The following is a 15,706-nucleotide window of genomic DNA, read 5'->3' as shown; positions in this document are numbered from 1 at the left end:
ATCCTTCTACTTCAATTGGTTTGAGAGATATTGTACATTAAATTAAATGAAAAAAAATCTCTGTTAGTCTGTTGCAATGAAAACAGCAAGGAACTTTGTGGCACCATGAAGATTAGTACTGTATGTTGTATTGAGCATTGTAGCCTACTTCTACAGAGGCATTTTCCCTCTGAAGAAGTGGGCTACAGCCGATGAAAGCTTCTGCTGAATAAAACTTGTAAATCTTCTAGATGCCACAAGACTCATGAATTTAAAAATGTATTTTTGTGCCAATGAAAGCTGAAGTTAACATTTAAGCATTGGCATTACTTTGGTGGGGGTAAATGGAGAGAAATTGGAAGTGTTGGAGGCAGGGAGAGCAGAGTTCTGTCACTAACCAAATAATTTATGAGCAGAGGGCCAAAGGCAGACACAGGAAATGTATTATATGAACAGATCGCTTGGATGCTGATATGTTACTGGTAGTGTCTCCTAAGCTTCATTAAGCTGTGAAATGGCCCCCTACCTAAGGGCCTTCTGGCTTACCTACAGGCTGACAATGGTAAAATGCTTGAATGGAGATAATTCTGCAGAACTTTTTATCTGTTTGCCAAATTTTCCTGAGTAGATTTATGCTGTCAGGTTTCAGAGCCCTGAAGAAAAGAGATCTGTAATGGAAATTTAGTCAGAGCCTTATATATAGTTATGCCAAAGAGAGTTGCTATCCATGAGCTGTAGACAGTGCACAAGGGCTAATGCACATGTCTGAGGAGATGTATGCAGAGTTGTAAATGTTAATGTAGGTATTAATATGTAGACTGTTTACATATACACAGTGAAGTAGACATTGTGAGTATAGGTGTGATGTGAGTAGTAAGCAGCTTGAAATGGTCTGTGTGGTAGAACTTGATCCTGTGTATGAAATGACTGAGATACATGTATAACACAAAGTCACCATGAGTAACAATAGTGTGGTTTTCTCGACAGTAAATGCTACATTCAAGATTGCTTTCATATTACTTTATTATTCAACAATATACTTTTTTCTTTAACTTTCAAGATGGGGTTTGGGAAACATGGCTCAAGTTTGTCAAAATCATCTTCATTGTGTTGCATGGGGTTAGTTTTAAAAAAATAATAATTACTTGGAGATCCCATAAAATATGGGTGAACAGAAAGTAGATGCTGACCTCCTTATTCTAAGGGTGCTTGAAGAGTTTTATCTTTTAGAATTCCTATAGCAAGTGACCTTAATGGCAGCTCCTGTACCATATGCTACCTGCCAAAGTTGCTCTGTAGCACACAATTGTCTTGCAGCCCCTGTTTCTGGCAAAACAAAAAAGAAAAAGAAGTCAAATGGTGGTTTCAGAAAGTCTTTAGGAAGTTGAGATGGTGGTGCATCTTTTAAATAGGTCTCAAAGCTATCATGGATTACCTAGTGCCATAAAAATACCACATTTTCGAAAGGAGATAGTTGGATGTAGCTTGATGGCACAGAACAGCAACAGGAACAATGGTGTTCTCAGCATTTCTGACATTTTTGGCTGTCTCTACTTAGGACAGAATTCTTATTTGAGGATCAAATAATTCTTAGTTCATTCATGACTTTTCCCCCCTACTTGATTATCCTGTTGATTATAGCTCTTCCTCAGATCAAGGTCTCTTCCTCCTTCTGACCCCACTGTGTAATATTTGTAAATGTAAAGTCTGTAATGCTGTAAAGTCCTAAAGGTAATTCTAGACTGTGCACATGTGTATCATAGAACCAAACATCACAGAATTAGAAACCTCATGCCATTCAAGAAGTTTTCCTTTCAGTAGACAGTCTTTCTCCAGTGCAAAATAATTTAATTTAATGTAACAATTTATGAACATCAGAGGACTGGAAATAATCAGTGAGAAAAGCCAAAACAGGCATCCATAAATTTTGAGAACTGAGAATGTTTTCTGTTTTTGTCTATTCCTGGCCTATACAACCCTAAGAGTGTCCCAAGAATAGAAAAATGGCCCCTTTGGACTTTCTAAACTTGCTCACCTCTGCCGGGTGATAAACCAGAGATGGATGGGTCAGGGATGATGTTTGTCGTACATGGTAAGGAACTACCCAAATAAGGCTCCTTTTCCACTACTTTGTGACCACTGGTCCACTTCCAGTGGATCATCAAATCTTGGAGACTGATGTGATTCTTGGCAAGGTGGACTTTCATCTCATTGGGCAGGGCACTTAGTGTGTTTGTGAGGGCATATTCAGCAGTCTTGATTTTAAGTTCCTAAAATATCATTGGTCCATGAGAATTCTAGTAAAATAAAAAGCAAGCCATACAAATCTGAGGTAGTGTGAAATACATTTGCAGTCTATGGCCGCCAGTCTTCTGGTCATTACCACATGAAGATGGCAGCTGGAGAAGTGGATGCAACCAAGTGATGAAGTGCCATCCCCATGCCATGCATATGCTTAGCCCTTTGACTGTTAGTTATATTTGCTTTCATGACTGCTGTTCTAGGTGCAGTAACTTAAATGGGATGCTGGTCTTTAATTTTACTTATCTATTTTTATTTCTCTTTTAAAGTTCCTTGTTTCCATGTACAAAATTTTAAAATGCAAATTACAAGCATCAATGCAGAGACAAATTAATTTGCATGCAAAAATAAATGTTGATGAAATGCTTCACTATTAAATATTCAAAAAAGCCAAGAAATGCAAAATGGATGTTTCTCATAATAACTTATCTCATCTGCATTGCGTATGTAGGAGCCAGATTTGCCATCAGATACATTCATTCAATTCTTATTGAAAGTCAGCTAGATTGTGGCACATAAGGCTGCATTAATAAGCATAACTAATAGAGCCTGTAAACCCAGCTCAAGGTAGTTCTCTGTAAAAGCAGAAGGGAAAAGAGAGACTGTGTGAAAGAACTTTCTGCACATTGTAATGTGCTGCAACAATGATTCTTGTTGTTCAGATAGCAGTGACTTTGTAGAATTTGAAGGGCATGCTTTCCCCCTACTTGTGCAGGAGATTATTTACTAGAAGGACAATAGGTATGGTACCACATGCCATAATTTGTTACAAGGTTAGAGCTATTGTGAAATCCGAGGTTCACTCATGGGAGTGCTCTTCAGTGTCTCAAAACTCTAATATGAGAAAGATCTAGGTACGGTATGTTTGTGAAGGGATGCTTAAGTATGCTGGGACTTGAAAGGCAACTCTGCATGCTCCTGCCTGTTTTATAAGCAGGTATGCAAATAAATCCTTCCCCTGCTTCTAGGGTTAGTCACTTTGGAGGTCTCCCCTTGCAGATTTACGGTTAGCTGCAGGTAAAGAAATGGTGGATTCGTAAATTGATGTAGTTATCCAGCCAGGGGATATTTTGGATACGTCTAATTTTAGCTTCTAATCTAGAAATTGAAGTAGGGTGAGAGAAAGGCTTTCTTCAGGATTACTCATAGCTAAGTGAGGATTCATGCCTGATTTTACTTCATCCAAACTCACCTCTAATGGAGATTTCTCCTTTTACGCTCATTTGGTTTTCAGAATCTAGGAATCTCTCTTCAAGACTGTTCTGCTGAAGAAGGATTGCTTTTTCCTTCACTCCAGCTACAATATTTTGTGGATGGAAAATTAAGTTTGTTTTCTTCTATGATTATGAATAGTGACTGCATGTTACTGCTATGTTCAGTAACAAGTGCACCAGTACTTCCCCTTGTATACTATTTATGTCTTTATCAAAATTTAGGGTGTTTTTTTTTTAAAAAAATCTTTAAACAAAATTAGTCTTTTTACTTTTCTTTTTGGGATTACTAAAGCAAAGGAAAACTCATGTAATCCTTAAAAGGCATTGGATGAACACTAGCAATACCCTCTGTATTGCTGAATGTTTGCTTTTTTAAAAAGTTGTAAAGTTCTGTAAAGGTGTGGTGTGCTTCCTGTCTTCTTTATGTCATTATATCTGAGCTAGCATAAATATAATTTCTGCTAAAGCTAGTTAGTTTCTAAACAAGATCTCTTAATCTGCATCTAACACAGTGGGGGCTCGACTTACGAACGGCTCGACATACGAACGTTTCGACTTACGAACCGCTCTCATAGGAATATATGGACTCGACTTACGAATTTAGATTCGAGTTACGAACTCTTTTCCCCCCCCCTTTTTTAATGCTAAGTCATCTTAGGTTAAAAGGAAAAAAGGAAAAAATATCCCCCTCTAGTGGCAGAAGGTGGAATAGCAGCTTCCCATTAGTTTCTATGGACGAAAAGAGCAGATACGGATTAAATGGTTTTCAATGCATTCCTATGGGAAATGCAGATTCGACTTAAGAACTTTTCGACCTGAGAACTGCCTTCCAATACGGATTAAGTTCGTAAGTCGAGACCCCACTGTACTGGTTTTAGAAGCTAACTGTGCTGATATTAACCTTGGTCTGAAATCCCATACTGACTAGGACGTAAATTTGAAAGTGCATATAGACTGTGCTATAAGACACAATTAATATTAAATGGGAAGACATGGGGGAAAGTTCTAATTCAGTAATCAGTTGGTGGTTTGGCAGTTGGATAGCATATCAGATATGAGAGAAATGTAGTATATGTTTGACGGTTGTGTATGTTCACTCATAGCATAGAATGATTGTTCCAGTCCTTTTACTACTTGTGTTTTAATTTTGTTCATTTCAGAGCCTGGTGGTCCATCTTTCACCATTGGCAAAGCAATCTGGCTACTGTGGGGTCTGGTATTCAACAACTCTGTGCCAGTGCAGAATCCTAAGGGAACCACTAGCAAGATCATGGTGTCTGTGTGGGCCTTCTTTGCTGTCATCTTTCTGGCGAGTTACACTGCCAATTTGGCTGCCTTCATGATCCAAGAAGAGTACGTGGACCAAGTGTCTGGACTGAGTGACAAAAAGGTAAATGTGGCCACAAATTGATAGTGTCATTTTCTTGCCACAAATGCATTTTCTTTTTAGTTGACACCTCTTGAGTCTCTTTAGAAATGTTACAACCATAATTCAGTTATTGGCTGATTGTATTAGTAATAACATGTATGCTTTTGGTGAGTTTTACAGCCTGTGAGCTCATGTATTAATGATAATTTATGCCTTGCTTTCTCCAAATGTAATGTGATTCTCCTCTGAAGTTGGTTTCCTATTGAGAAGTATTTCTAGTCACCAGGAGAATGGCAAGTGGCACGATGAGACTCTTTAACAAACTCAGATTGTGTGTGCGTAAGTGCATGTGTGTAAGTGGGGACGGAATGAGGCAACTGACTGAGCCTCTTCTCTTCCAAGGATGTTGAGATGGACACCAATAAGCATGCAAACTAGTTCCTTCCCAGACCTCGGAACTCTCAATTACTTAACTTGGGTTCATTTTAATTTATATTTGTTAAATACAGATTAAATAAAAATGTCATTAAATGAACACTGCTTTATTTGAGAGTTTAGATTTTTTGTTAACAATACCTGTTAAGAAATGGAAAAAGATGTGTGGGCAATGGGGGAGCCCTTAACTCCCATTCCTTTTCTTAATATCCCCCCCCCCCTTTGCTTTCATTTCCTAAATTGTTGTTAGTGTGTGAACAGATTTGCAAACAAGATAAATTATACATGAAGATGTTTCATGGTAGGCCAGACTGCTTAGCAGCATTAAACAGAGGTCACTGGGTTGTGGGTTGCAAAGATGATAGCAAACCATTGGCTTTTCATGCTACTGCATTGTAACTATTAATGAATGTACTGCTGGAAGATCTAATTCAATGTTAGAGCAGTTGTGCTTTCTTGAGCCTTTATTCTTTTTTGAATCATGATTATTAAATATTATAATTTATCCAAATCAGGTATGTCTAGTTTTCTGGAGCAGTGATACTGTCCTGCCCCACCTTAAATGCTTTCAAGATGGGTGTTGTGCCTGCATTCTTAATATTTGCATCTTTTCCAGCATATTTCATTGCTCATTCTGTCCCTAGTTTTGACTGAGCAAACCATGAATGCTAACAGATCATGGTTCAATGATTGCTGATGAATAAATTAACACATTGAAGAGGCATAGATTTATTGCCAATAAATTCAGAGCCTGAGGCCAATGAGCTTTCTTTCTTCTGTGTTCTTTTTCTTTGAAATCTTAGATGCACAATTTACTAAAACAATGCTCTGTAGCATAATGGACTATTCTGCCCCTTTCAGGTATATTTTCCTGATTTCCAAAGCCAAACTATAGATGGTATGGGAGTTCCACTTCTGTAATTCCTGCTATCCTACACAATTTTTAAAAGGTCATTGAGTGTCTATTTTGGATTTGGGCCATATTATGAGATATAGGGAAGAGAATGCTTTGAATCCCAGCATAAATGGCATGTGTCCTGAATGAGTTGAAGGAAGGGTTTTCCTCTCATAATCAGAAGTGAGTTGTTTCCTCTGCTTGGTCTGTGAACCACCTGTGGCATCTGTGATGTAGCCCAATCCAGATCCCCCCAATATGTTGTTTGCAATGGAGGAAGAGGATAACCTGTGGGTTTAATGTATAGGATTCTAAGTGTAAACATGAAACTGTCCTCCTCTGTACCTAGTAGCAGTTTAGAAGAATAGTTCAGATTGAGACTGTGGTGTAAGGCAAAGGATTTGACCTCCACTTCTCTATGACATAATCCCCTTAGGCTTCACAGCTACTTTTTGTAATAGAAAAGGGCATCAACATGCCCATTCTATGTGCTTTGACCTGCAGACTCTCAGATTTGGATTTGCCCCCTCAGTTTCTCATGTTTTTGATACCTTCTGCTTTGAGCAGAAATATACCTTTGAGATTTCTGCTGTACATAACACAGCTGATCCAGAATAAGGCAATATTTAATTTTGGAGATGCTACATTACCTAAGTCAGTGATGGTGAACCTTTTTGAGCCCGAGTGCCCAAACTGCAACACAAATTCAACTTATTTATTTCAAACTGCCAATACTGCAATTAAAACCCGAATGCTGAGGTTTTAGTTTAGAAAAAACAACTGCTCCTGCACTGCAAGTGTTAAATGCTTGGTTGTTGTTCTTTTTTCCTATGGGCGGTATTAACAAATAAATACTTACTGGTCCTCCAATCCACCATAGGATTAGACCGGTAATGGTCGCCATTGCACTCCTCCGCTGGACCACTGCACCAGCAGAGGGGAGTGCTGAAATCCGGGATTGGAGGACAGGTAAGTATTTCTTTATGGTGACTTACGACTTGTGTGCCCACAGAGAGGGCTCTGTGTACCAGCTGTGGCACACGTGCCATAGGTTCGCCATCACTGACCTAAGCCCTATTCAGGTGTTACTGGATTGAGTGTTGTCAACGCTGTTAGAGGGGAATGTTGGGTGTTGCTCGGACACACAGTTTAAATGGAGTTTGTGTGTGTTTGTGACCAGATGTTTTTCTCCTGTTACATTATGATCTGCAATATCAGCCACCTCACGATAATGAGAAGACCAAGGAATGCTGTTTACCAGGACTCCTACTGCTACTCCAAAATGAGAATGAATGCTTCCAGCCCCACCTGTCCTGTCAAATCATGACCAGAACAACTTGTTGTGACTGCATGTAATCTAGAATTCCTTCTGACTAGTCTGTTATTTCTGCTCAACCAAAAAATGGCCTTTCTATCAGCCATGTTAGCTCAATTAATCTTGCAGGGCCAGATGCAGCATGTTCAAATGCAGTATACATCTGAACACTGGATACTATGAACAAGCAAACTAGCAACGGCTTTTGGCTTTTCATGCTATTCTTACAATGTTTCAAGAGGCTTTTGACTGCCTTGTATTGCAAACAGATGCTTGCATTAGGTGGAACACGCCAGTGACTTGCACAGAGTGAATAAGAAAAGAAGAGTCTAGGCAGGATCCCTGTGTTACTCCTTTGATCACCATCACCCCCACTTGTTGCTGCTATGTAGTGAATCTGAGACTTAACACTGACTGAGAGCACAAACTGAAAACATGGCCCAAATGCATCTCCCGTAATTTTCCCTTCTCCAAATTATCATTCTTAAGTAATGGAAATTTCTACATAATTACCATTTGGCACAAGCTCTTAATTTTTTCTCCTCCTAATTCTTCCATGTTTGTGGAAGCGAAAGTGGAAAAAGCAAATGCTACTGGGCTCACAAAGCAAATACTGCAGATACAGATTCTTCATGCAGAACAGAGTTCCAGATCACAAGTGACTCCCAGGGAACCAAATCCAGTCCTCCCAACACTCTCACCACATGCCACACTTTTTGGGCTCAACCCCCCCCCCAACAAACCCTTTCTCACCTCAGGGCTCAGGGGAAATTTTAACAAGTTTGAGGGCCCTCAGAACTCCTGGGGCCCTCATGCTCTCACTTTTAAAAATCTATTTTAAAAATACCTTTGGTCGCTATAGGGTACAAAGCAGTTCAGTAGGGAGGAAACATACCATTTGTAAAAAAAAAAAAGGAAAAAGGTGTGTGTGTGTGTGTGTGTGTGTGTGTGTGAGAGAGAGAGAGAGAGAGAGAGAGAGAGAGAGAGAGAGAGACGAGCAGGTGCAGGTATGGCACTTCAAAGTTTTGGGGATGGGTGTTTCTGGGCCCTGGATATCTGGAGGTTGCCTATCCTAACCTATCATTGACATGTGGAATTTACTGCCAGGAGATATGGTGATGGTTGTGGGCTTGTTTGTTTGTTTGTTTTTTGTTTGTTTTAAAATTCATAGGAACTAAAAACAGAAAAACTATAATTCATTGTAGTAAAGAGGAACATCAGTCTTCATGGTCAGTATACCTCTGGATACCAAATAATTCTAGAGTTAAACAACACATGATAACTATCTGATCTTTGTGTCCTGGTTTTGAGCTTTCAGAGGTACCTGGCTGCTTGCCACTGACTGTGTAAAGACAGAATTCAGGACAGTGTAAAAGTAGATCTTCTGTAGTCACCAAATGGAGATCTTCTCATATTTTAATACTGTACCTAGTATGTTCTATTGAGTGTACCTTCTCTTTTCACAAGTTAATTTCTCAGAGAGATTTTTTTCCCCAAATTAATTTCCCCTACAATTAATTGTTTCCCAGACATTCATTCCTCCTCTCTACTACCACTATAAGCAGGACAAATCCCTAGGTTTAAGTTCTGTCTTTGGGGGTTTGTGCACAATACTGGAAGTGATTTCTTTTTCAGAGTTAGAGAAGAGGGATCAATACCTATCCACTATTAACAATGAAAAAAGACATTAAAATACTGCAATAAAAATTATTTCTCACAACAGAATATCCAGGTTTCTCTTCACTTTCTTTCTATCAACTGCTTTCAGGAATAAAGTTGATTTGTCCATGCTATTGGTTTTAAACATTGTTCTTTTCAAATTTTTAATCTTAAATCATATGGCATGTGAAATCTTATTATTCAACTAGGCCTCAAGATAGAAAGCATAATCTAGCAAAACACATCCTTACCTGTAAGCAGTTGAACAACCTAGTGTGAAAATCAGTAGGATTTTACTTAAAGATAAATACATGTTCAGAGGGACTGAGTTATAGGCTGTGATTCTACTTTCTGAAAAAGTAAGCTCCTTTCAAATTATTTGTCCTTGCTTTTAAGTAAATATTTCAGGGTTGAGGTTCCAGCAACATATGCAATTTCTCAGGTTCAGTTTAATATTTGGAGCAATACAGAACAAGATAATAATCTTATTTCATGTTATTTGTCTTGTAGTTCTTAGACTTCTTACCACAGCAGTTGGATTATGCAGCCTACAGCATATTCTTTTATGGGTGGATATTTCTACCACATATAAAAATAGGAAAAATAAAATTAATGCGATTTATTGATATTTGCAGATGGCACTTGTACCAGGACAAGGAGTTGCAACACAAGCTTTATCACAAAGATGTGGCCCTTTAAGATTTTAATTTTCTTGTGCTCTCTGATAAAAGCTGCTTTGTTGGGGAAAAATTGGCTGACTCTGTCTACAGTGATGAATTTTTAAAAGACATCAGTGTGTAAAATATTTCTGCCTTTTTTGGGTCTCCCCTTAAATCTCAGCTCAGAGTGGAGCAGCTTAACACACGGGTGTGACTGTGATGTACTCTAGCTTTGACTCATTCCTCACAGGATCCTCTCTATTCCTTAATGCTGCAGGGATTAATGGTGCTAAAAACGTGTAATGGAACTCTGTAAAATTAATGGAAGTACAACTGTGCCCCCTCCCCCTTAAGAAGTTAAGGCCTAACAACATGGAAAGTATAGATATGCTGACTTCCAGTCTTTTTTTTTTTTTTTTTTTAAGGTTCGCTGGAATAAGTGGGTTGAATAAATTGATCACTAGGCTCTGTTATGCTTGTGATGAGATGGAGTGGAATAGCCAGTTCATGATTTTAGGAATGCCATTTTGGAAAGGTCTTTGTTAGTAGTTTCCTTTTGTCCCTTGCATTCTTTAAAATTACAACGTTTGCAAGCCAATGTGCAAACAGATCCCAATGTTTCCATCTAAAGACAAACACCAAACAAAAGGAAGATAATTTGCAACTTGTGAAGCTGTGGCACAATGTTGATAAACAGATATCATTTACTCTTAATGGTGGTTTCTGATTGCAAAGTTGACCATTTTGTCTGTTTCTTTCTTAAGTGAATGACTGAAGCTGGATTGCATTGCTATTCCTGTTGGTTATTCTGTAGTTTCTGTCGCTTATACAGAGCTAGTTCTTAGGCCTAGTATCAAACTCTTCCATGCTTCTGGAATTCCATTCTGGTGTTCAAGAGATCATGTAGTGCAGTGGTTCTTAACCTTTGTTACTCGGATGCTTTTGAACTGCAACTCCCAGAAAACCCAGTCAGGACAGCTGGTGGTGAAGGCTTCTGGGAGTTGCAGTCCAAAACTCCTGAGTAACCCAAGGTTAAGAACCAGTGATGTAGTGTAGCAACAAGGGCAGTGCAAAGACTGTGTAATAACTTAGTGGTGAGAGGCAGCTCTCCTCAAAGATTTGGTACCACCAGAAAAGGTGTGTAGCCCTGAATTAGAAAAGAAGAGATCCCATGGATGGTAGAAAGGGACCAGACAAACAATGCCCTTTCGTGTGCTCTTCATGGTGAATACTACATATAATGGTAGAGTTATCTACCAGTTAAGTCATTGCTGAGGTTCTGACCATTTTGCAAGAGTGGTTAGCCTGCTATTTTTAGCACATTTAATCTCAGAACTGCATGCTTATTGTGCCTAACCCCAAACCATTTCTCATCTTAGTACATTTGCAAGTCAGTGTAGCCACTACTAGAATCATCTGGTTGCTTTCTTTGTGTCATGTCTCAGAACACCACTGTATCAGTATTAGTCAAACAGTTCACAGTGAGTAGAAAGCAAATGGAGGGATTAGGGTTTGTTTTGAGCTTATGATGTTTAATATTTACAGTCAATAGGTCCGAGTGTGTGGAGAGACAAATCTGTCCATTTCACTTTATTCTACAGTCATGTTTTAAAATTTTAAATTCATTTTATGCCATTAGGAAGAAATTTGATAGTTTGGGTCTGTTCTTACAAAAAATGAACCAAATGAAATTCTCATTCCCGGGCACCAACCAAATGTAACAAATGCAGCACTTCTTGGCATGGAATACACCATGTTGTACCTGCTTGCCATGGAGATGTTAAAAATGAAGGTCTTGTCAGTGAAATGAGGCAAGAATCATAACTCAGCATCACAAACATGGTTGAGTATATTGTATCCCAAGAATGTAAGGAGGTGATCTGTGGCTCAATGGTGGAGGTAGAGTACATGGTCTACATGCAGAAATTGAACCCTTGGCATCTCTAGGTAAGGCTAGGAAAGAATCCTGCCTGAAACCCTAGGGAATATGGCCCTCCCTTGCAATTCTGAAGATTGATCTGTTCTTGCTTTAAAGCTCCGTTGTGCACCAAAATCAGATCTTTTCCTCTTCCAGCACTGCTCACTCTATGGAATGTTTCTCTGCCTGGACACCTGGAAAAAGCTTACAAATTTCCTGGAAATCTGGCCAGCATCCTGAGATTCAGCAACCCAAGTTGAGATGGGAAAAAAATCAGAATTGCAAATTCAGACACAAGTAGACTCAGGACCAGTCTCTTGGATGCAAATATATCAGGCTATTCACCTAGCTTAACAACCTGTAGTCAAAGACCAAATAGGTTGCCCTCTATCGCCTTTTGAAAATCTTAGTATACAAATGAAAGAAGAGGGCAAACAGCTAACCTCTAAGATATATCTTTATTAATCAATGCCATATATAAAAAGCACTTTGGGTGCAAAATTGGTCTGAGAAAAAAATCTCAGCTTTTCAAATGCGGGAAAAACACCTCAGCTTTTCAAATGAAAAAGATCTCAGCTTTTCAGCCTGGGTGTTCAAAAAAGAAAAGAAAAGAAAAAGTACCTCCCAGGTTTCTGTCTCTTTAGCCATCAGAAAGCATAACTTTCCATTGGTTTTTCAGTATTTAACCCCCTTAGAATTAGTTACATCAGTACACTAAAAATTTAGAAGCAAAATGTTGGGGAGGTTGTAGCATGCCTGGCTCTTTCTTAAAAATGTGGTGGATTTGCTTGCTGATTTCCCAGTTCTGTGCAGAAGTCCTTAAGCAGAGGGGGGGAAATCACTGAAGACATGTCCATCTCAGCCCTTCTCTTGGTTTTTTATCTCTCTTTTTGTGTGGGGAGGGTGGGGGAGGATAATAGTCATTTAAGCATAAATAGTTGATTATGTACTTGGCATCATGTTTAGAAATAGCTCTCTGATGGAAGAATGGCAAAAAAGTGTCACTAAAAAAATTGAGAGGACAGCCCTGGACTATAGCACTGAAAAATTAATATGTACAATAAATTAAAAAGCCAAGAAATCCTCAAGTTTATGACTCCTTCTTTTCCATATGGTCCCTCTCAATATATTTTGCAAATACCCATAGATACTTATAATTCCCATCCTCCTCCCAGGTTCTTCTAAGGAAAAGCATGCTTCCCTAACACCTTTCCTTGTATTAAGCATCAGTTTTGATATAGATTGTGTCTCTTTTAAACATAATTCTTATGTATCTTTATATTTATCAACTTATTATTTTCATATTCATTGTATATTTTTAAACTGACATAAGTTTAAAATGCCTTGTTTTACCATCATGTATTTTACATTGCTTTGTTGTATATTTATAAAAAATTTAAAAGGTCAAAAGGAAAAAGGTTAAATAAGATCATGCTTTTTCCACTTCTTAAACTTCCAGTGCAGGGATATGGGCCTGGGGTGTTGATGCAGACATTAACCAGCGTGAGGCAGCATAGTGTAGGGGGCAGCGATGAAGCTGCCATCACTACCTACTCACCATCTCCTGAACTGGCTACTATGTTCTAGTCACTGCTTACCCACCTTCATAGTATGGCCGCTTCTTGGCTGGTTCTGTGAATAGTTCCTGGCTGTGAGGATTTTGGCCTTATTCAGAAGGGGCCATGATGTGCAGTCAGGCAGACAGTGACTATGAGGGGGGAAAAGGCACAACTGCTGCCTTGTGAGCCTTGGCTCCCCAACACGACTACTCCCAAGGCATAGATTCCTTGTTCTTTGGCTTGGTAGACTGTCACTAGCTGGATGGAGTACCCCTTAGCTACAACAGAGAAGCATGAAGATTTGTTCTCTGTAAAGAGTTCTCCCATGCCACCTCTTACCCTGCACCCTTCCTTTCTAGAATCCTCAGCTGCTGCTGAGATCCACTATCATCCCCAACCCAGAACTCTATTATTTGTTTACCTGTTACCAAGTAGTTGATGAATCTCATGGACACAAGAAGCCTTTATATGTCCCTTTCTAAGGACATGCAGATGACTTACCTGAACAGAGACAGAACAGGTTTTCCTTAAAAAGCCAATATTTACATTCACATAGACACTGTGCACTCTACAATACACTGAAATACTTTTTGTGTGTGTGTGCAGTATTTGACTGTGGTCACACCAGTAAAATGTTTACCAGTTTTTCCTCATTGATTTCAATATTTTTGGTCAGCTGATTCATGGCCATTATTGAATCATTTGGTCTGCCTCCGTACTATCTCTCCATGAAATCCTGCCTGCTGGGAGGCTTCTACTGTGTGTGGAGGATTTATCATGCAACAGTCTTAACAGCAGCATCCTGTGTGCACGGCTGTACTGATACTTTTTCTGCCAAGCTGCCTTGTGTTGCTTCCGCCAGTGATGTCATTTTGCCTGTATGTCCCTTTAACTTTTTAAAAAACCTTTTTAGTGAGTGGAATGTCAATGTGTTGAAAACTTATGTCATTGGCCACTGCCCTTTACCTATTTGTGGATCCTTCCATCAGGTGGTGGTCCTTCCCCTGAGCCCTTTTATCGTTTCCTCTGAGGGACCTTGTGGTAGAGCGGCAATGAGATCAAAGCCCAACTACGAGTTTCTCTGCTTCACAAGGCACAAAGGCAGCAGAGAAACTCATACCCATCAAGGAAATGTTGCCAAAACATTTATGTAACAAATATTAAAAAAAAAAAAAAAGGAAAAAAGTGGCCCCAGGGATACAAACAACCCTGAAGGAAATATTCCGGTACTGCAATGTAGCTGGTCACATCAAATGTTGAGAAATGTTGTGGTAATTAAAAAACACATACTGTAAGAATGGACACCCCAGTATATATATCATGTGACTGCTCAGGGAGTAAAAGAGGTGAGAAAAATGGGGACATTTCACTGTTGTGACAGTGGCCTTTGTTGTTGTTTGAAGTGTAGTAATACTTTGAAACTTATTGATACATGTTGTTTTTCCCCCTGAGATTAGGGAGCATACAATAGAAAGTTAAGAATCAGACTGCACAATATCTGCCTTTATTGTGTGTGTGTGTGGTTTTTTTTTGTGTCTTAAATTGAGCAGTGCCTTGTGTTAATCCTGAGATAAATACAGTATAAACTACCTGGTGGCAATGTAGAACTGCTACAAAATAATTCAGCAGTGAATTTCAGAAAATGTTTCTTGAAATTGATCTGCCTTTTTACATATTAGAACATGCTTCAGTGTAAATACAAGGCATTATATAATCTTTGATATTTTCATCATTTAAAGCAAAATGAACAGTTTTGCTAAAACTAGTTAAAAGAGGCAACAGGTTAAAGCATAACTGGATTTTTTCCATCTCTGGGGAGAGCCACACAGTGGCCTTTGGTTCACTGAGCAATGCAATCCACTGAACAGTTCAATAACTCTGGAAATTCAATACATCTTAGACTGTATGAATTATATATAACAACATTTGGAACACTGTATCTTTCTCACATAGACTTGCATATAAAGAGGGCTGCTACCAGATGTTCTTTGGATCTCAGTTGCCAGAAGAACACTGGATTCCTTCCTTGCTGCCCAACAGCTTGAAATAGCTTACAACAAATTGCATTTGAGATCCCCAAAATGGAAGATGAACTAAGGCATATGAAACTAAAATAAGAACTGGAGTTAGATTTAAATGGAATTTCATCCTTTTAAAAGTTCTTTTGCCTTTCAGAGCCCTGTGATAAGCAGAGAACGATAGGTGCTATATTTTACTGTACAGAAATGTGCTTGTGGGGGGTGGGCGATGTCTTGAACACTGAATTTCTTTGTGTCCTATTAAAGGCATAGCAGTTCTGTTAGAAAAAAAGGTGTCAACTGTAGTGACAACAGTAAAGCTTGATTGGACAGGCATTTACCCTGCTGTTTGTTGCATTGTTCAGGCAGATTGGTTTGTCCTTTT

At 38.9% G+C, this 15,706-nt stretch overlaps 1 protein-coding gene across 2 annotated transcripts in view; it reads left to right on the top strand.

Moving 5' to 3' along the window:
* Positions 1–15,706, top strand: part of GRIN2B (glutamate ionotropic receptor NMDA type subunit 2B) — a 572,475-nt gene that overhangs the window by 300,411 nt on the left and 256,358 nt on the right. For both annotated transcript variants that reach the window (XM_073000191.2, XM_078376094.1), the window contains one exon: positions 4,655–4,884. In XM_073000191.2, coding sequence (XP_072856292.1) covers positions 4,655–4,884 — 230 coding nt within the window. The remainder of the gene's footprint in view (positions 1–4,654; positions 4,885–15,706) is intronic.

The sequence above is a fragment of the Pogona vitticeps genome, chromosome 5 (genome assembly GCF_051106095.1).
Source record: "Pogona vitticeps strain Pit_001003342236 chromosome 5, PviZW2.1, whole genome shotgun sequence".
NCBI lineage: Eukaryota > Metazoa > Chordata > Lepidosauria > Squamata > Agamidae > Pogona > Pogona vitticeps.
Note: the sequence above shows the minus strand (reverse complement) of the source record. Positions and strands in the feature narration are given on the sequence as shown.